Here is a 22,220-nt window from a genome sequence, read left to right as displayed (position 1 = left end):
TTTGTCATCTTCCATGCTTACAGGAAGCTGCCTGATGGGGAAAAAAGGGATCTCTCCCAAGACCATCTTTTGAGAGTTAAGAGACAGGGTAAAAGTGGCAAAGGCAGAGGAGCAGTAAACAAAAGCCAGGCACCTGTGCTGGGTGGCAAAGGCAGAGTGGCAAAGGCAGAGGAGCAGTAAATAAAAGCCATTCACCTGTGCTGGGTGGCAAAGGCAGAGGATCAGTAAACAAAAGCCAGGCACCTGTGCTGGGTGGCAAAGGCAGAGTGGCAAAGGCAGAGGAGCAGTAAACAAAAGCCAGGCACCTGTACTGGGTGGCAAAGGCAGAGGAGCAGTAAACAAAAGCCAGTCACCTGTGCTGGGTGGCAAAGGCAGAGGAGCAGTAAACAAAAGCCAGGCACCTGTGCTGGGTGGCAAAGGCAGAGGAGCAGTAAACAAAAGCCAGGCACCTGTGCTGGGTGGCAAAGGCAGAGTGGCAAAGGCAGAGGAGCAGTAAATAAAAGCCAGGCACCTGTGCTGGGTGGCAAAGGCAGAGGATCAGTAAACAAAAGCCAGGCACCTGTACTGGGTGGCAAAGGCAGAGGAGCAGTAAACAAAAGCCAGTCACCTGTGCTGGGTGGCAAAGGCAGAGGAGCAGTAAACAAAAGCCATTCACCTGTGCTGGGTGGCAAAAGAAGAGGATCAGTAAATAAAAGCCAGGCACCTGTGCTGGGTGGCAAAAGAAGAGGATCAGTAAATAAAAGCCAGGCACCTGTGCTGGGTGGCAAAAGAAGAGGACCAGTAAATAAAAGCCAGGCACCTGTGCTGGGTGGCAAAGCAGAGGATCAGTAAATAAAAGCCAGGCACCTGTGCTGGGTGGCAAAAGAAGAGGATCAGTAAATAAAAGCCATTCACCTGTGCTGGGTGGCAAAGGCAGAGGATCAGTAAATAAAAGCCAGGCACCTGTGCTGGGTGGCAAAGCAGAGGATCAGTAAATAAAAGCCAGGCACCTGTGCTGGGTGGCAAAGGCAGAGGACTAACCCTGCAATAAAGTGCCAACTCTTAACTCGTTTTTGCATCCCCAGCACTCTACAGAGCAGACTGAAGCCCCAGGGTGGTGCAATTCCCATACTTCCCAAAGTACTAACACAGCTTAGAAAACATGAGGGTAACATTTCCAACCTTGCTAGCCCCCAGACAAGCAGAGGTCTTCCCATTACAATGGGGAGTTAAGGTCTGTGTTGGAAAAGTCACTTGACTGAGACACATGGCAGCCCCAAAGTTGTATTTTTTAGCTCAATCCAGAAGGAACTTCCTGAACCTTGGCAGCAGGAAAATACTGGAAGAAAGTAAGTTCATGAAATGTAGGTGCTTCAGTGGCACTTGTATTTCAGAGAGCTAGGAGCTAGTCTTCATAAGTTCATTGCCTACATTTGTTCTGCCATCAAGAGAGGGAGAGAAGCCTTCCAGGGACAATCCTGCAGACGAAGTTTAGTAAGCCCTGAACTAATGCAGGCAGGGCCTCCCTCTGGAGGCCTCTGCAAGCAGCTACCTCTGGCCTACCCAAGGAAATTCTGGCCTGTTTTCCCTTCTTCCTTGGGAACTGAAAGCACAGGCAGCAGCTCCTGCCTAAGCACTGGAGCCAGATCCAGCTCAGTAATATCGTGAGGCAGAAAAGCCTTCCTTGGCCAGCACAGGGAAGCTGAACTCAGTGGAGCTTCTTATGGCTGGATCTGCCTTTCCACCACTTGTTTGTTCAGGGGGAAATAGTCTCCATAAGTGGTCTCTCGTCCCCACTGCCATAAAAGTGATTACTGTAGCCAAGACACTGCAAGGCAGCCATGCAGCTAAGGTTGCTGAGGTCTCCTTTGCCTCTTGTGCATATTCCTCTGTCTGATTCCACCAGTGCCTGTGCAGTAATGTCAAACTATTCCACTAAGGTGACAATGGGGCAGTAAAACACACTGCAGCCTCACTTTCTCCATGACCTTTCTGATCTGCTATGGTATTTCTCAGCAAAAGTTTATGTCTTTTATACTGTGGAATCAGGCACTTATCTTGAGCAATGGTAGATATGGCTCAGTGAAATGCTTAAATGAATGGCAAGAACCCCTCTTGGGTTGATAAATGCACGAAACATCACAGTGAAAACCAGCAGCCAAGTCCTGAAAAAGTGGGACAAAATATGATGTTACTCCCAGCCCAAGCAGATTGTTGCTCACCTGAGGTAGGTAGAATCACTCTTTCCTTCTCTCTCAGTGTGACCTGAATTAAATCAGCTCCTGTGACTGAATACAGAGATATTGCAGGGGGTTACAGCAAGGCCTTAGCACACACACACACACACAAAACAACCACAGTAAATCAAGTGCTGAGTGTGACTTTCTGAGAAGATTTTACATCTCTAACAAACAGATGGTTTTTGAAGAGCAACCACACATGGTTTCTTTTCCAAGCATTTCCTTTTCTTTCCCCTCCTTTTGTACTTTGAGAAAGGATTAAACAAACACATTTTAATTTACAGCTACAGAGGGTCTCAAGACAACTCATTAGAAAGAGCTCAAAGAAAACATTTCAACAACCAGAAAGTCGAAGCTGGAACATGAAATCTCATTTATCCCACTATAAATCCACAGCAGTCCCACGAAGACAAGCAGCATCACACCACTGAATGCATAATGCATTAACTGGCTCAAAGGAGCAAATTATGCCTTTTGTTTTGGAGTTTGGGTTTGATTTCCCCCTCCCCCCCCCCCCCCCCTTCTGTATCTGGTATCTGAAAGGGATGCCTTAATTAGTCAGACTTTACAGACTGAAGACAGGGCCCTTGTGTTCTCTACTGTGAAAAGAGGTCATAAGCAATTATCACAGTTGTAACCTCTGTGCCACTATATTGTCAGCAGGAGAAGGGCCAGGGTAATGCAAATCAAACTAAGAGGAGCAAGAGAAAACTGCTTTCAGAGCCAGCTAAAAGGCTGCCTCCTCTTCATCTCCAGTGGAACACAAAGGCACTTCCTTTCAGTCACCAGACTGGAACATCCATAGGTTAAAATAGAAACGCTCTGACAAACATAACTCTCCTTTCCACTAGCCAGCCCCTTGTAGTGACCCTGAAATGTCATTGGAGGATTTTTTTTGGGAGGAGGGTAGAAGAATTGGATAAATGAAGCCATTGTCTGAGCCCTCAGTTCCAGAACACATCAGGAACTTTCCTCTGTGTCTCTCAACCCCACCGATGGGATTTCATGCCACATTGTCATTTACTGATTTCATCTTTAAACAAGGCTCTGTCCTTTTAAACAGTGAGGTCCCTCCTCCCCTACCTCCCTCCTTTCCTCCCAGTGCAACTGAGCAAATTTAAAATAACTGAGGTTCATTAATTTTAAGTGTTCAATAAATTAGTATGAATAATCAAAAAACTTGATTCTTTCTGATAATTACTATTTGATGTCAGTTGAAAGCACTCGATTGAGTTGGCAGCATATGCTCCTATGCCAAATGAGGCTTCCATAATTAAATAGAAACTGATTCCATGAGGTTTTTCTCATGTCTGATTAATTAGTCATCAGGTGCCTCAGCCTTGTTCTTCAGTGACACCTCCTTTCCCAACGGTAGCTGCGATCTGATCTGTAGATCAGTCAAGTCAGTCTGCCACAAGTCATCACACAGAGCTCAAACTGTCTTTGGGTGGCCACAAGGTGAAGATCTGAGTAGAGAGAGTGACATGAGGAGGCTAACTCAAAGTCTTTGACAAAGAGTTTGTGTGGCTTTTAGACAGTGCTCTTCTTTGGTACTTCAGTTGGACAGGACTAGGGGGAATGGAGCAAAGCTGGAGGTGGGGAGAGTGAGAGTGGAGGTGAGGAGGAAGTTGTTGAGCAGGAGAGTGGTGAGAGGCTGGAATGGGTTGCCCAGGGAGGTGGTTGAGGCCCCATGGCTGGAGGTGTTTGAGGCCAGGCTGTGTGAGGCTGTGTGCAGCCTGCTCTAGGGTAGGGTGTCCCTGGGCATGGCACGGGGGTTGGAACTAGATTATCATAGAATCATAGAATCAAGCAAGTTGGAAGAGACCTCCAAGCTCATCCAGTCCAACCTAGCACCCAGCCCTCAACAACCAACCAGACCATGGCACTAAGTGCCCCAGCCAGCCTTGGCTTCAACACCTCCAGGCACAGAGACTCCACCACCTCCCTGGGCAGCCCATTCCAATGCAAATCACTCTCTCTGCCAACAACTTCCTCCTAACGCCCAAATGAGACCTCCCCTACCACAACTTGACACTCTGTCCCCTTGTGGTCCCTTCCAACCCTGACTGATGCTATGATTCTATGATTCTATGCTTCTATGATTCTACTTTTATGATTCTGGTGGACTTCCTTCTCACTTATAGCAGAGCAAATCAGGACTCAAAGGTGTTACCATCAGTCTTAGGAAAAGCAAGTGAACCAAGGACTGATACTACCTTTCTTTAGAAGAAATATGCTTTGTCAGATCCATTAGAGGGTTTTTTTTGCTTCATTTTGCAGGCACTACATTGCAATCATCTAATTGAAGCTGTTTGTACTGTGCAGAGAGAAGTAGTTTTAATTAAATCCCAAGAGGACAAAAAAAAAAAAATCATCAGGATGCTTATATAGACCTGATAAAGGGCTTCAGTTCCTTTACAGTGAGGAAAGGAATTGTTAAGACTCAGCACAGTCACATCCAGATTGAGGGGAAGGGTAAAAGTTCCTCATATTTCAAGTGCCATCCAACCCCAGAACATGACAGTTCTAACCAGATGTTGAGGTGCTGGAAGGTGTTTGGAGAAGGGCAGCAAGGCTGGGGAGGGGCCTGGAGCAGAGCCCTGTGAGGAGAGGCTGAGGGAGCTGGGGGTGTGCAGCCTGCAGCAGAGGAGGCTCAGGGCAGAGCTCATTGCTGTCTGCAGCTGCCTGCAGGGAGGCTGTAGCCAGGTGGGGTTGGGCTCTGCTGCCAGGCAAGCAGCAGCAGAAGAAGGGGACACAGTCTCAAGTTGTGCCAGGGCAGGTTCAGGATGGATGTTAGGAGGAAGTTGTTGTCAGAGAGAGTGATTGGCATTGGAATGGGCTGCCCAGGGAGGTGGTGGAGTCTGTGTGGCTGGAGGTGTTGAAGCCAAGCCTGGCTGGGGCACTGAGTGCCATGGTCTGGTTAATCGCTGAGGGCTGGGTGCTAGGTTGGACTGGATGAGTTTGGAGGTCTCTTCCAACCTGCTTGACTCTATATGGTTCTATATGATTTTATGTCCTTTAAACCATTCACATGAGCTCTCCACCTCCGTGCATCATGCATAGTAATTACATCATTGGGGTGTCAAGTGCCAACTGTTGTGAATCAGTAGTATTTTGCTGCCAATCTCTACACATAGTCCTAAAAACTAGTCAACACAGAAGAGGTACAGGCCTTGGTAAGAATTGGGACTACAGTAACTTAGTCATAAAATCAGAGACTTCTTCAGCTGGGAAAAGACCTTAAAGGCCATTGAGCCCAACAGTTTACCCAGCACTGCCAAGTAGCCAGTAAGCACCACATCTACGTGGCTTTTAAATTCTTCCAGGGACAGGGAGTTCACCAGTTCCTTGGGAAGTCTGTTCCAGGCCTTGGCAATCCTTTCAGGGAAGAAGTTTTTCCTTATGTCCAGCCTAAACCTCCTCTGGTGCAACTTGAGGCCATTTTCTCTATCTTATTGCTTGTTGCATGGGAGAAGAGATCTGTCCCCACCTCACTACCGTCTCTTTTCAGGTGCTTGTGGAGAGAGATGTCTCACTCAGACTCCTTTTCTCCAAGCTAAACCTCCTCTGGTGCAACTTGAGGCCATTTTCTCTATCTTATTGCTTGTTGCATGGGAGAAGAGATCAGTCCCCACCTCACTACCGTCTCCTTTTCAGGTGCTTGTGGAGAGAGATGTCTCACTCAGACTCCTTTTCTCCAAGCTAAACCTCCTCTGGTGCAACTTGAGGCCACTTTCTCTATCTTATTGCTTGTTGCATGGGAGAAGAGATCAGTCCCCACCTCACTACAGTCTCCTTTTCAGGTGCTTATGGAGAGAGATGTCTCACTCAGACTCCTTTTCTCCAAGCTGAACAACCCCAGTTCCCTCAGCTGCTCCAAATAAGATCTGTGCTCTAGACTACTCACCAGCTTAAGCTGCCTTTGGACAAGCTCCAGCACCTCAATGTCCTAATTGTTGGGAGAGACTCAAATCTGAACCCAACATTTGAGGTGCAACCTCACCAGTGCTGGCTACAGGAGGACCAATCACTGCTCTAGACCTGCTCCTCACACTACTGCTGATGCAGACCAGGATGCTGCTGGCCTTCTTGACCACCTGAGCACACTGCTGGCTCAATTTCAGCTGGCTGCTGATCAATGCCCCCAGGTCCTTTCCTGCTGGGCAGCTTTCCAGCCACTCTTCCTCAAGCCTGTAAGGCCACATGGGGTCTTTTTTGACCCGAGCAGAGGACTCAGCACTTAACCTTCTGGCTTTGTTTTGCTGCAGCTCTGTTATTGTTGTTTCTGCACAGGACAGGAAGAGATACAGGCAATACAGACCAAGGATGTCATTAGTAAGCATTGAATTAAGGTGACTCTTCACAAAATGTAGTTACAAGGCTCCAGGGTTTAGTTGTATAAAACCTTTATAAAGCTCATCAATTTTCTGTCTTATTACAGCTCCTCCTGAATGTTTGGGCTGTGAATCATAAATATAGACCTTCCTGGCAATACTCCTGGTAACTTTCTTCTGGTTCAGGGCTCCTTGAGTGAGCATGAAGGAGGAGCAACTTAGTCTTTTATCAGCTTTGCAGCCACGAGAATTTTGTCAGAGGATATGAGGAAGGGCTGAAAGGAAGACAGATGGATCAAATAGCCTGACTTACAAATAGCAAGCAGCTCCACATTATTTAACCTCAATTGGGCTAACATACATCACAGGGAAACCAAAACTCTAGACAGCACAGGCAGCACAAGGAGACACATCTCTAGAACCTGGAGGACCGAGGACAGGATATTCTGTCATTCTCTACCACCTCCACCTTTGTGGAGGAGGCATCCATGAATCTGGGGCTTTGCAGTGAGGGGGAGAGAACGAGAGGACACAGCCTCAAGCTACACCAGGGGAAATTTAGGCTGGAGGTGAGGAGAAAGTTCTTCCCTGAGAGAGTCATTGGACACTGGAATGGGCTGCCCGGGGAGGTGGTGGAGTCGCCGTCCCTGGAGCTGTTCAAGGCAAGATTGGATGTGGCACTTGGTGCCATGGTCTGGCCTTGAGCTCTGTGCTAAAGGGTTGGACTTGATGATCTGTGAGGTCTCTTCCAACCTTGGTGATACTGTGATACTGTGATACTGTAAAAGAGCACAAAAACTGGGTTGATAGACACAGGTTGTTGCTTACAGCAGGCTAATTTTTGCAGAGGCAGAAGCATGAAATCCCTCCTGCAGAGACTGCATAGCTGACAGCCCAGCCCTGACAGGGTTGAGAAGTCATTTCACCATCTTATTCCTGTAGCTACCACACCCTCTGGTCTCACTGCTGCCAGGCCAGAAGGACAGGAGTTCATCTGCCAGGAAAAGGCTGTCTTTTCCCATTGTGCCCATTACAAAGGGCACCTCTTTGCTAAGAACTGACTTCTCACTTCATGCAGGCCACTCAGCAGGCCACATCTGCTCAACTGACCTTCCGAAACGACTGACATAGGGGGAGTTTTGTGTAGGTAGAAGAAAAGACTCACATCTGCACAAGCAGTCCTCTGTAACACATTAACTCCATTCTTTAGCTCCTTCACCCAGGATTCTCCTCCAGCCCTGAGCAGTAAGGCTGCAGGCAGTGTCTTTGTTTGTTTTCTGTGTTTCAATATTAGAAACAAACATTCTTAAAGGTCTATTTTTTTTTCCTCCTATAGAAACAGCAATTAGAGAAACCCACAGAGTGTATTGGAAGTGAGATCATTCTTCAGGAATTTAGGAAAGACAATTAAGTATAAACAAATTAATTCTTTGAAGAGCTATGGAAACTGCAAACCTGCTTCTGACACAGCAGTAAGATGAGGTTGAGCCTCAGGCCCCCCTAACAACTCACACATGAGTTACTTGAGCAAAGTCAGCAGGATGAGGCATCTCCACAACAGTTGTGTCTACTGAAAAATATGGATTTGGGGTAAATAAAAAGTTTGATAATCCTTTCGGAGCTGTTTTCAATTGTATTTTTGTTCAGCACTTCAGCTTTAGGAAGAAAGCCAGGAGAAATCTGGAGATGAAGCCAGGCAACACTTCTCTTGGGGCTGTTCAGTCTGGAGAGAAGGCTCCCAGGAGGCCTTATTGTGGCCTCTCAGTGTCTGAAGAGGGCTACAAGAAAGCTGGGGAGGGACTTTTTAGGCTGTCAGGTAGTGATAGGATTGGGGGAAATGGAACAAAGCCAAAAACGTGTGCATTCAGACTGGATGTTAGGAAGTTCTTCACCATGAGGTGGTGAGAGCCTGGAACAGGTTGCCCAGGGTGGTGGTGGAAGCCCCTGGAGGTGTTTCAGGCCAGGCTGGATGAGGCTCTGGCCAGCCTGATCTAGTGTGAGGTGCCCCTGCCCATGGCAGGGGGGCTGGAACTGACTGATCCTTGTGGTCCCTTCCAACCCCGACTGATTCTATGATTCTATGGGACTGAGACTGCTTCCTCCTACTATTCTTTCTCTCTTTTTTTTTTTTCCATTCCAAAATAAAGTGGTTTAAATGTTTCAAAAGTGAACAACAACAACAAAAAAAACCCAAACCCAAACCAAATGGAAACAACATCTCTCTGGTTTTTAGCCAATTCCAGTATTGCCCAGAGACCTTAACCAAGGAGCAGCACCATGCTGTGGCACCATATGCTCATATTTGTAACAGACTTAAAAAGCTCTTAATATGATTGTAATGTAGACAGGATATTCCTCCTAAAAATATCCCAGATGTCCCAGTGTGGCACTTCTTCCCACCTTTCTTCCTAAAATAAGATAATCTTCCTTGCATTCAGCACGGCCACGGCATGTGAGGACCATTCTTTTGAAACATGGCTGAGCCACAAGCCACAGTAATTTGCAGAGCCATCCAGCAACTGCAGGAGCCATCAGTGACCTTTGAGAAACACTGCTCTCAGGACATGGGGTGCCTCGGAGAAAATCCAGATGATGCTACCAAGACTGAATCATGTCAGAGCAAAGCTGGTGGTGTAGGAATGACTGGCACGGGATGCCTCAAGCTTCCTCCTTTTCCCTTTCACCCAGCATCCGTCAGAAACAGGGGATTAGCTGTCCTTCGGTGTCAGCGGTCTGAACAGATGCCTTCCAAAGGGACTCGCGGGTTGGTTAACAGCGTTTCATCTAGGTAGGCAGCAGCGAGTGTGTTCGGTAACAGGTAGCTCTCCTAGCAGAAGCATTCTCCAGTACAATGCTTTCTCTCCCTTCAGCATCCCCTGCATTGTCCCAAGCCCAAGACTAATTAACAAACCTCCGAGTGTGCAAAGCAGTCAGGGCCACTTAACTCCTCCGATGCCCTCCATGCGGTGTGTTTTCTTGCCTTTTGTGTTAGGCAGACCTTTTTTCCTCCCTCAGAGCTAAACAAACACTTGCCCGACGCCAGGCAGTTTGGGATGGAAGGGGGCATGGCGAAAGCCTGAGTCTGACACAAATTGGTCGGCAGGCCAAGGTGGCTTCATTCAGCTGCTCGCTTCGTTTGAATAACAATATCTTCTCAGTCACGGGGTTTCCCCTCCCCTCTCCCTCTTCTTTCCCCCCGTGCAGGCCTGAGCCAAGAAAAAAGGAGGCTGTGTGAACTCGGGAGCCTGCTGGTGAATGAGCTGGCATCTGATACGTGTTTACCGGCGTTAATTTCGGACGCAGCGCACCCCTGCCACTTCCCCACCGTTTGCCCTAAAAGGCTTTTCGGCGGGCACAAAAGCGGAGGGTCAGAAGTGAGGCGACCCCTGGCAGGGCGGACAATGAGCGGGAGCAGGCGGTGCCCCGGCAGCTGTCGGAGCCGCAGCGGCGCGGCGCGGAGCGGCGCTCGCCGGGGCCGGGGGTGACGAATGCGCCGGCGCTGTCCCCGCCGCCCCGCGCCGAGCTGCCTGCTCTCCGCAGCAAGAATTATGGCCCTCCCGAGCAGCTGCAATAATTGTCTCCCCATTGTCCCCCAGCCCTCCCTCTGCCACCCCCTACAAGTGCCCATTGTGGCGGCGGAGTCGAGTTATTGTAGGCTGGGGCTGCTGCGGTGTGCGCCCAGCTGCCCGGCTGCTGACACACGAGCGTGCGGAGGGGGCTCCGCGCCTGCGAGACGGACTGCGACATACCAGACCTTTTACATAAGTCAAACAGGAACAAATGACTCTTTATCGGCCCCTTCTGCCTTTGAAGTGGCGGCTGCTTATGGGCCCTTACAGCTTTTCCTCTTTAGCCCGAGCAAACATCCTCCTTTTGATATGCTACATGCTCATTATCTCTGCCCCATTTAATGATTTTTGATTGAAGGGTGGCAGCGCAGTTGCCAAGAGGGTAGTTAAAGAGGCTCCACGCAGGCAGGAGGACAAGAAAGGCTTTCCTTGTGCAGCAGCCTAAATTTGGAGTTTCTTAACAGTGTGTCCTTGTTCTTAGCAGCAGATAAGGGCTGAGCGTGAAATTCTTAATTAAGCAGTAAATAGAGAGTGGGGTGTCAGCAGATGCAGCCTGTAGCCATGGAGACCGAGTCTGATGGAGGAGGGAGCCGAGGCTCAACGCCGGCCCCAGGCTCGGCCGTGACTGACAGCTGAAGAATCCGACAAAGCTTGTAAAGGGGATTAATTAGCTGGGTAATTATTTCATATCGTTAAACGTAAATAAAAATAAAAAGAGAGGCAAGCTGGCGGAGTTAGGCAGGAGCACATCCTGACCGCCAGACCTGCCAGCACCGTCCTCTCCAGGTGGGGGAGTGGGCTGGTAGGTTTTTAAGGCCAGAAAAGGACTATTGTGGCAGCCTTCCCTGACCTCCTATAGAGTGTGAATCTCGCCTCATGAGGTTTCTAATGGCTTCATGTAGAGCCAGAGCATATTTCTCTGAAAAGACTCCAAGCATCATCTAAGGACCCTGAGTGATGGAAAGTCCACCACATGCCATGAGTCTGCTCTGATGGCTAATTATAGTCACCCTTTCATCCTGCACAGAGGAGATTAGGAGAGAAATTAAGTGGAACACCAGAGCCAGGAATTTACTTGGTGTGTTTCAGACTTTTACCCCACCAACAGCACTAGGTATTAGTTAGCCAACATTGAATTATTGAGCTAACTGCTATAGAAGTTCTTGCTGAAGATGTTCATAGCATGAATTATACATGGTAAGTGTTTTCATAGACTTCCCCTCCTCTGCTTTGGATGATTGTTTCTTTCTGCATTAAAATGAGAAAAAAAAGACCATGGCCAATAAAAATCAGGATGGCAGGAAGGTAAGACAAGGACAAGAAAGTATCTGTGATGCAAGAGTGACAGGTGCTGTTCCGATTACTCTGTCCCAGTGTTTCCAAGATTGTCATCTCCCGTATTTTCAACAGCAGTAAAAGGCCAAAGTGTCATCTGCAGAGCTTTCCCATGCTGCCTTCTTTATGAAACTGCAGTTCAGGACAGGCAGATGAGTTTTATATTTGAAAGAACAAGTTTATACTGTGTCATGGTTTGGGAGTTACCCACCCCCTCCCACTCTTATGGAATCACCCAGACTAAACTCAGCTGAGCCGGAAGTTAAGGAATGGAGGTTTACATTCACAGCTTAGCACAATATCCAAGCAATATTTACATCTATAGACAGCAATAGACAAGTTAAAAGTAGTACAGAAACACAACAGCCCTCCCAGAAACCAGAGTCCCCAGGGGAGGCTCCCAACCACCCATCCACCTCCTTTCCACCCCTCTACCTTATCCCAGATTTTGCCTTATATGCAAGGTGAGGTTGGAGGATCAGCCAGAGGGGTTAGAAAGCAGAAGGATTAAGTCAGACAGAAGCAGCCCAGGGAGAAAAAGCACAGGCAGCAACTGTGACAGAGACCCACACACTCTGACTCTCCTGCTCTGTCTTATCTGTGTTTGTGTTCTTGTTTTTATCCATCCCACAAGCCTATGAGCAGAGTACACATCACCACTGTTTCCTTTTCACAGCCTGTAATCGAATTTCTCATTAAAATAGTCAAACTTGCCTCAAACCAGCACACACTGAGAATAAACTGAAATAATAGAACTGTTTTTCCTTTTTTCCTAGATACAGAACATGGTAGTAGGATATGTGGAGAGGTTGTGGAGTCACCTTCTCTAGAGACTTTCAAAATCCACCTGGATGCATTCCTGTGTGCCTGCCCTAGGTGAGCTTGCTTTGGATTCAGTGATCTCTAGAGGTCTCTTCCAACCCCTACCACTCTCTGATCCTGATTCTGCAGTGGCTGGTGTGACCTTAAGTGAGGCTTAGATTGAACAGCTAGATTCAGACTAGCCAATCTCTGTGGATATTACATCAAAACAGGGACAGAACATAGAACTCAGATCTGGATCCCACTGCCAGGGCAGGTCTAGGCTGGATGTTAGGAGGAAGTTGTTGTCAGAGAGAGTGATTGGCATTGGAATGGGCCGCCCAGGGAGGTGGTAGAGTCTCTGTCCCTGGAGATGTTGAAGCCAAGCCTGGCTGGGGCACTTAGTGCCATGGTCTGGTTGACTGGATAGGGCTGGGTGCTAGGTTGGACTGGCTGAGCCTGGAGGTCTCTTCCCACCTGGTTGATTCTATGATTCTATACAAGGTTGCATTCCTGGCACAGCTTTGGCTCAGTCCAATGCACTCTGTCAGATTGTGACCAATAGTTTGGGAACAGAATTATAGAATCAAACAGGTTGGAAGAGATCTCCAAGATCATCCAAGGATCTTTGCCAATTCAAAGCCTGGGTGCATACAGCCTCCCTCAAGCCATAAATGTTAAGCTGTATGGACATGAGCTGTGCAAGGCCAGTTGACTGCAGCACCAGAGATGGGTGCAACAAGTGTGACTCTCAGACTGAGGTTAAGATGTGAGCTTCCCCATTTCTCCTCAAATGTACACTGGATGATTTTTACTGCTGTCAGACTAAGCTCAGTGGATTGCTTACCCTTACCCCAGCCACCTTTTCCTCTCCACTCTTTCACCATCTGTTCTAGTTGCTCATTCCTAAACAGATCCTACATGAGAAAGCCATTTGAATGCCATCTCATCAGTGCAAACCAAGAGAAATTCATTAAAACTAATGGATGAAATTAGTGACTAAGTTTGCTGTTTCTGTGCAAATCAGCATCTGTGCATATTTTCTTCCACGTATGACAGCTATGAAGGCCAAGTTATGCTTCTCAAAGGCACTGAAATGCTTCTGTGATTCCTGATTTCCCTATTCTTAATGATGACAATGACCACTCCCTTCTGTTTTACATATAGAACTTAGACCCTTATAAAAATCACCTGCTTGTGAATAGGGATTGTAGGAAATGTTCCAAATTGAAAAGAATAAATGAATCTTGAATAAATATCAGTAAATATCTGACTTTCTTTTTACAAATGCCCAACTCAACTGATTTTCTAGTGTACAAAGCCAGCACACACTCACATGTAAAGGTCTTTGATGTCTTTGGAAGTTTACAGTCACTGGAAAAAAAAACTCACCCAATAATATGATTGCCTTCAGAGGGTTCAGTCCAGGTATAGAAAAATAGAATCATAGAATCAGCCAGGTTGGAAGAGACCTCCAAGCTCATCCAGTCCAACCTAGCACCCAGCCCTAGCCAGTCAACTAGACCATGGCACCAAGTGCCTCATCCAGTCTTTTCCTGAACACTTCCAGGCACATAGACTCCACCACCTCCCTGGGCAGCCCATTCCAATGCCAATCACTCTCTCTGCCAACAACTTCCTAACAACATCCAGCCTAGACCTCCCCTGCCACAACTTGACACTCTGTCCCCTTCTTCTATTGGTGGTTGCCTGGCAGAGCCCAACCCCACCTGGCTACAGCCTCCCTTCAGGCAGCTGCAGACAGCAATGAGCTCTGCCCTGAGCCTCCTCTGCTGCAGGCAGCACATCCCCAGCTCCCTCAGCCTCTCCTCACAGGGTTTGTGTTCTAGGCCCCTCCCCAGCCTTGTTGCCCTTCTCTGGACACCTTCCAGCACCTCAGCATCTCTCTGCAATGGAGGAGCCCAGAACTGGACACAGCACTCAAGCTGTGGCCTGAGCAGTGTTGAGTACAGGGGAAGAATAACCTCCCTCATCTTGCTGGCCACACTGCTCCTGAGCCAGCCCAGGATGCCATTGGCTCTCTTGGCCACCTGGGCACACTGCTGCCTCATCTTCAGCCTACTATCCACCAGTACCCCCAGGTCCCTTTCTTCCTGGCTGCTCTCCAGCCACTCTGACTGCACATGATGAAATGTGTGATGTGAGGCTTTTCCTCTCCAAAACACCAAGTCAGATCCAACTGATGTGAAACAGCCTGCTATTTATGAAACATTCTTTTGTTGATTGATCAGCCACCAGACTAATCAGATAGAGATGGACTCGATGTCCATGCGTTTGCCTGTTGATCTTTTTGAAGGACCTCATTGAAAGATGGCCTCGTGTCTAAGGCCTTATGTAGTTCATGGGTTCAAATCAAAAAGACTTCACCTCTGTCACCATTCTTGAACAAAAAGGTACATCTGCATCCCTTACCCAAATATGTGAGCTTCCTCAGTCTGCTGTCAAGATACCAGTCACAGCTCCTATGATGTCCATATGAAGGCAGCGATTGGAGGGGCAGTCCAGTCCTTGCTCCACAGGACACCACAACCTCAGGATGCTCAGGAAGATCCTTGTGTTCCAACAGCAAGTAATTCCCAGTTCTGAAGTTGCTAAATGTCACTGAATACTAGAGCAAAGGGAACCAAAATAAACATGGCTGTGGTTAGAGCTCCATGGAGTGTGGAAGACACCATGCTTTCGTACAACACATGTTGGAAAAGTAATGGCAAGTTAAGTAGAAGGTCATGGTGAATGCACACAAAGTCAGCTCCCCTCATCACTTTTGAAAGGTGCAGAGAAGCAGCATCTTCTGGCCTACATCAGGAGCAGTGTGGCCAGCAAGATGAGGGAGGTTATTCTTCCCCTGTCCTGAACAGTGGACAGGCCACCCCTTGAGTGCTGTGTCCAGTTCTGGGCTCCTCCAGTCAAGAGAGATGTTGAGGTGCTGGAAGGTGTCCAGAGAAGGGAGACAAAGCTGGTGAGGGGCCTGGAACACAAACCCTATGAGGAGAGGCTGAGGGAGCTGGGGGTGTGCAGCCTGCAGAAGAGGAGACTCAGGGCAGAGCTCATTGCTGTCTACAACTACCTGAAGGGAGGTTGTAGCCAGGTGGGGTTGGGCTCTGCTGCCAGGCAAGCAGCAATAGAACAAGGGGACATAGTCTCAAGTTGTGCCGGGGTAGGTCTAGGCTGGATGTTAGGAGGAAGTTGTTGGCAGAGAGAGTGATTGGCATTGGAATGGGCTGCCCAGGGAGGTGGTGGAGTGGCTGTGGCTGGAGGTCTTCAAGAAAAGACTGGATGAGGCACTCAGTGCCATGGTCTGGTTGACTGGATAGGGCTGGGTGCTAGGTTGGACTGGATGAGCTTGGAGCTCTCTTCTAACCTGCTTGATTCTATGGTTCTATGATTCTATGATCTTCTGAAAAAAAATATGCTTTAAGGTAGTAAATTTATGTTGATTCTTAAGCACCACAATGAATTTTCATCTAAGATGTCCAAAATCATCTTTCTGCTCCAAGTTACTACTGAGACCCTCAAGGACTAGGTCATTTCTATCTAAGCCATGTCTCAAAAGGCAGAGAGATTTTCTCAGCACTTAATGCTTTTCCTCTCTCTGCTCACCCAGAAGGATGAAGGCATGATTATCACTTCCAAATACAAATCTGAAGTGATAAAAACGTCCCATCTTACCTGGAGCTGCTTGTTGACCAAAGGGTTGTCAAACGTCAAAGTGTAGGTCTCTTTATCCAAGAGGAGAACCATCCAGCCGTGGAGGTCTGATAAAGTATCAGATACATAATTGACTGTGGTTGTTTTATTCCTGCTGTCAGTCACAGTTAAATTATAGGCAATGCTTGGAGCCTTTTTTCTAGAGGGGAAAAAGAAAAAGAAAGAAAGAAAAGTCCTACTTTTTTTTTCATTGTAATCTGTTAGTTTGCAACCTTTACACTTGTGGGTTTATTTGAATTACAGCAGCTTATGCTGCCTCTCCTTCAGAATGTGACTTCACTTGTGTACTTCTTTACAAATACAGTGAGAAATGATCTCTGCCTGAAGTGCTGTAAAAGGAGAGAGACAGAGGGTGGAGCAATAAAGGCAAAGCTTGTGCCAGAGCAGAGCAATGGCAACAGTCAGGGTGCCAATCCCTATGCTGTCAGAGGATTTGCTCACCCATTAGCCTCAGGTTCAACTTTCCATAGTCATGAAATGTGATAGATTTTTTTTTGTGATTGCTCACATTTGAAGGGCCAAATGTTTCACCAAGGCTGAAAGTGCAAAGCATTGCAAAAGCTGCTCTGTGTCCAGATCAGCTTTCAGTACAAAGCTGGGACTGCTGCAGCCTCGTGAAAGCCTGGCAGAACTTCAGTACTATAGCTCTACTGAGCATCCAAATGAGAAGTCAAAATTCTTTTTCACTGGAGCTTTGCACTCATAACTTCTGCCCAGTGTAGTCAAAGTAAAAAGAAGCCCTACTGAACAGATCAACAGTAGCAATGATATCCTGAATGGGCATGAGCCCTTCAGATGCACAGCCTCTGGAGACGTTGCTCAACTAAGCATAGGAAATAGGAGAGTGAAGCTGGGATGGGTATAACCACCCACCTTGAGTTGCCCTCCAGGGACAAGCTCTGTCTTTTTCCTGCACATAGGCTTTCAAATTATGCTAAACTGATCTTGATTATTTGGGCATTTGGCCAAAATAATCTCTTACTGCTATGCTTGCTATTTCTCTTAGCTGGAAGACTCCAGAAACACAGAATGCTCTGCTCTCAGAAACTGCTTTGTTGGAGGCAACACACTACCCAGCAGAAAGGATAAAGCTGAAATGTGGCTAGCCTTTCTGAGGTTCAGCCACTGAACACCCACTGCCTCTTCATCTCTGATTGATTAATCAGGGCTGTGTGATCATAACTGTGTGTTCAGTACAAAGGTCCTACCCCCAGCCTTCAGCATCATGAATTCCTACAACAGCTCCTGACAAATGATGGAAAGCATTGCTGAAATATCATCTGGTTACCTATGCTGTGCTACTGCTTTACACATGGAAGGACACTGGGAAAGTAGAGGCAATGAGGTGCATTGCCCCTCCACAGGATGTCAGATGTGAGGTGGGCTAGAATATTCTCTGAAGCTGTTGTTTCTCCATGAGCTGAATGAAGCTGAGTGACACAAGACTTCCATATTAAAAACTGAAATGTGGTTTTAAAAATTGGGAAGAATAAATGCCAGGATAAGAACTTTCTCCATGTCCCCTTACTGGCACAGACTGTCTGAGCTTCTCTGAGAATTTCATGCATCCCATATCGTCTCAGCAGCAACTGCCAGAGATTATTCCACACAGTTGACTAAGTCACTAAAGCTTCAGAAGGAACTCTAATGGAATTAGCCAAAATTCTAGCAGAGGTCTTGTGCCATCAGCTCTGGTGTCTCCTGTTCCTGGCTCTGCCAACACTAGGCAGGTTTACAAGAGACTTGGGGTTGCAGCTGCACGACTGCAGCTCCCAGGTTCATAGATCATAGAATCAGCCAGGTTGGAAGAGAGCTCCAAGCTCAGCCAGTCCAACCTAGCACCCAGCCCTCAACAATCAACCAGACCATGGCACTAAGTGCCCCAGCCAGGCTTGGCTTCAACACCTCCAGGGATGATGCCTCCACCACCTCCCTGGGCAGCCCATTCCAATGCCAATCACTCTCTCTGCCAACAACTTCCTCCTAACATCCATCCAGCCTCGACCTCCTCTGGCACAACTTGACACAATTTTTTTTTGGTTGGTTTCCCTCTTGCTGCTTCAGAGAGAGAGATATAATTGCAATAGCAGTCAACATGGAAGAAGGTTTTCTCTTTTAGAATCAGCTCTGGTTTGGTTTTGTTATGCTGGTGGCTGTCACTTGGGCTTCAGCTCTGGTTTGGTTTTGTTGTGCTGGTGGCTGTCACTTGGGCTTCAGCTCTGGTTTGGTTTTGTTATGCTGGTGGCTGTCACTTGGGCTTCAGCTCTGGTTTGGTTTTGTTATGCTGGTGGCTGTCACTTGGGCTTCAGCTCTGGTTTGGTTTTGTTGTGCTGGTGGCTGTCACTTGGGCTTCAGCTCTGGTTTGGTTTTGTTATGCTGGTGGCTGTCACTTGGGCTTCAGCTCTGGTTTGGTTTTGTTGTGCTGGTAGCTGTCACTTGGGCTTCAGCCAGCTCTGGTTTGGTTTTGTTATGCTGGTGGCTGTCACTTGGGCTTCAGCTCTGGTTTGGTTTTGTTGTGCTGGTGGCTGTCACTTGGGCTTCAGCTCTGGTTTGGTTTTGTTATGCTGGTGGCTGTCACTTGGGCTTCAGCTCTGGTTTGGTTTTGTTATGCTGGTGGCTGTCACTTGGGCTTCAGCTCTGGTTTGGTTTTGTTATGCTGGTGGCTGTCACTTGGGCTTCAGCTTTGGTTTGGTTTTGTTATGCTGGTGGCTGTCACTTGGGCTTCAGCTCTGGTTTTGTTATGCTGGGGGCTGTCACTTTGGCAAAGGACTTTCTGGCTATACAGAAACATTGAGCTGAGAAACAGCGACAGGAAACAGGAGTAGTGTGAATCAGCAGAGAATCACTCAACCAGAAGGTATTGGCAGACCAATGAAACTGACTGGAAGGAGTTTATAAGCCTTAAACAGCTTTCGTACTACTAATAAACCTCCTCTTACAGGCATTAACTGGACCAGGATATTAGGCTGCTAATTAAGCAAGCAAATGACAACAAGCACATCATTGGCAGAGTTATCAGCACCTGCACAGGTGTTCAGGAGAACATTTCTAGCCACACACAATGTGGTGCAGTGGTAAGCTCTCCTGCACGTGAGAAAAGTGCTTTAGTGAGTTACAGAGGTGCACAATGCCACAGCAAGTGACAAGGACTCGTCTCCATCCCCTGTGCACACTAAGTCCACGAGGGTTTGCTCATTACTCATTCTAGTCTTCATGGCTGGAAAACTCTAATGAGACATCTTGAACTGCTTTCCTCAGGGACCTCTCTGCAGTACTGCCAGGAAGTTTTAAAGACAGAGAAGAAATGCTGGAAGGGGTAATCCTGCTGGGATATAGGGAGAGATCCATGTCACCACTTTATCTGTCAGGAGGTTAGGTGGCAATTCCATGCTGCCCATAGAGTTTTGGAGTAGGTATTAGGAAGAAATGCTTCACTTGCAAGGGTGGTGAGACACTGGAACAGGTTGCCCAGAGAAGCTGTGGATGAACCATTCCTGGAAGTGTTCAGTGAGGTCAGGTTGGATGGGGCTTTGAACAGTTTGATTTAGTGGAAGTTGTCCCTGCCTATGGGAGGGGGTTTGGAATTAGATGAACTTCAACATCCCTTCCAACTCAAACCACTCTATGATTTGATGACTCACTGTGAGTCACAGAGTCATAGAATCATAGATTCAGTCAGGGTTGGAAGGGACCACAAGGATCAACTAGGTCCAACCCCTCGGCCATGGGCACGGACACCCTACCCTAGAGCAGGCTGCACACAGCCTCACACAGCCTGGCCTCAAACACCTCCAGCCATGGGGCCTCAACCACCTCCCTGGGCAACCTATTCCAGCCTCTCACCACTCTCCTGCTCAACAACTTCCTCCTCACCTCCAGCCCAAACCTACCCATCGCCAGCCTTGTTCCATTCCTCCCAGTTCTGCCACTCCCTGAGAGACTAAAAAGTCCCTCCCCAGCTTTTTTGTAGCCCCCTTCAGATGCTGGAAGGCCACAAGAAGGTCCCCTGGGAGCCTCCTCTGCTCCAGCCTGCACAGCCCCAACTCTTTCAGGCTGTGCTCACAGCAGAGCTGCTGCAGCCTCTGAGCATCCTCCTGGCCCTGCTCTGGACACACTCCAGCATCTCCACAGCCCTCTTGTAATGGGGGCTCCAGAACTGGCTGCAGTACTGCAGGTGGGGTCTCAGCAGAGCGCAGTAGAGGAGAAGAATCACAGTCTTTGGGATCACAGAATCATAGAGTCATTTGGGCTGGAAAGGATCTTTAAGATCACAAAGTCCAGCTGTGACACTGGAGAATCTTTGTTTGGAGAAAGCCATTTGTTTTCATGCTGGAAAGCCTTCCTGAGGAAGAAGGCTTTGCATTACTTTAGTTAGCCCCCCAGATGGCCATGCTTTTGCATCCAAAACCATCTCACCCTCAACCTCTAGTGCCCTGTATCTGTTGTGCAAGGGCAACTGAGGAGGTGAGAGGGGCTGGAAGGGTTTTCCCTTGCCCCTTCTGGCAGGCACCTGTGTCCATTCTCTCCTGTTTTTCGGTTCACCTCCCTCTGCTTAGGGGGTCTGCAGAGCAGTTTCATGCCACAGCAGTCAGGAATCCCTGACCCTCCCCATGAAGTTAATTTTTTATCCAGTAGTGTGCCCAGGTGGCCAAGAGAGCCAATGGTATCCTGGGCTGGCTCAGGAGCAGTGTGGCCAGCAGGATGGGGGAGGTTCTTCTTCCCCTGTACTCAACACTGCTCAGGCCACATCTTGAGTGCTGTGTCCAGTTCTGGGCTCCTCCATGCAAGAGAGATGTTGAGGTGCTGGAAGGTGTCCAGAGAAGGGCAACAAGGCTGGGGAGGGGCCTAGAACACAAACCCTGTGAGGAGAGGCTGAGGGAGCTGGGGATGTGCTGCCTGCAGCAGAGGAGGCTCAGGGCAGAGCTCATTGCTGTCTGCAGCTGCCTGCAGGGAGGCTGTAGCCAGGTGGGGTTGGGCTCTGCTGCCAGGCAAGCAGCAGCAGAAGAAGGGGACAGAGTCTCAAGTTGTGGCAGGGGAGGTCTAGGCTGGATGTTAGTAGGACGTTCCTGGCAGAGAGAGTGATTGGCATTGGAATGGGCTGCCCAGGGAGGTGGTGGAGTCTCTGTGCCTGGAGGTGTTGAAGCCAAGCCTGGCTGGGGCACTTAGTGCCGTGGTCTGGTTGCTTGTTGAGGGCTGGGTGCTGGGTTGGGCTGGATGAGCTTGGAGCTCTCTTCCAACCTGCTTGATTCTATGATCTATGAACCTGGGAGCAGGAGATATCTCATGGCCTGACATTTCTGGCCTTTCCTTGACCTAGCATACTGTGTCCCTAACTTTTACATACCTTCCTCAAGGTGTTGCCACCCACAAACATATACCTTACTCCTATCTGAGCACCAGCCAAATAAACCAAATATTTGGGCAACCTGAAAATCTTTGCAGCCCTGCATAGAGGTTAACTGGTACAAGACAACAATGAGCCCTTGAAAAGATGTCAGTGTGCTTAGGGTTTTTTTTCACCTATATGCCAAAGGAGAGACCAGAAATGGAAGCACTCTGCTAATAGAATTACCAGCCCCAATTAGCACCATTTCTGCTTGCTCTAAATAGCCACAGTGAAATCACTGTGCCCTAAATAGCCACCAATCTACCTCTCCTCAATGCTAATGAAGCAGAGTAGCTCTCACACACACGACCATTTCTAATCCAGAGGATCTGAGGGAGCCTGCACGCATCATTAGCACAGAGAGCTTCATTATCAGAGGGAAGAGCCTTCCCCTCCACTTCCCCTGGCTTTATTTGAAAGAAACTTGGAGGCAATGGTCTTAATGCAAAATTAACCCTCGCTTCAAACTGCTGGGAGCCTTTCCAGACTGGAAGGAAAGACACAAAACTAGGGTGAGTGGTGGAAGAGGCTGCATTTTTGTATGGAAGCAGGTTTCAATTAAGCAGCAATTTGCTTTAGAAATATGGCAGGAGTGCTGGGTAGGACTCTACAGCCTGAGTCACAATTTGCCAGTCGTGATGGCAGGAAAACTCTTCCTGCAATTTAGCTCCAGTGCATTGTGCAGAACTGCTCGGCGTAGATGGGCCACAAAGGGTTTATTAAACCAATCACAGCACTGAGAAGAACAAATATTAGCTCTCATGTTTATGTTTACCATTAACTTACTTATCCTAAGGGTCCATATCTGCGTGTATGAAGGCAAGCACTGTGGTGAGCTCCAAACGCT

The 22,220-nt window shown here is 48.1% G+C and overlaps 1 protein-coding gene across 1 annotated transcript in view; it reads right to left on the bottom strand.

Annotated features, from left to right (window-relative positions):
• Nucleotides 1–22,220, bottom strand: part of PKHD1 (PKHD1 ciliary IPT domain containing fibrocystin/polyductin) — a 296,674-nt gene that overhangs the window by 111,691 nt on the left and 162,763 nt on the right. Inside the window, exons 48-50 of the mRNA XM_064146703.1 lie at nt 15,949–16,126; nt 14,692–14,887; nt 2,202–2,267 (exon numbers count right to left, since the gene is read on the bottom strand). Coding sequence (XP_064002773.1) covers nt 2,202–2,267; nt 14,692–14,887; nt 15,949–16,126 — 440 coding nt within the window. The remainder of the gene's footprint in view (nt 1–2,201; nt 2,268–14,691; nt 14,888–15,948; nt 16,127–22,220) is intronic.

This window comes from Pogoniulus pusillus, chromosome 7, assembly GCF_015220805.1.
Source record: "Pogoniulus pusillus isolate bPogPus1 chromosome 7, bPogPus1.pri, whole genome shotgun sequence".
NCBI lineage: Eukaryota > Metazoa > Chordata > Aves > Piciformes > Lybiidae > Pogoniulus > Pogoniulus pusillus.
The sequence above is the reverse complement of the archived record's forward strand: the minus strand, read 5'-3'. Positions and strand labels throughout refer to the sequence as shown.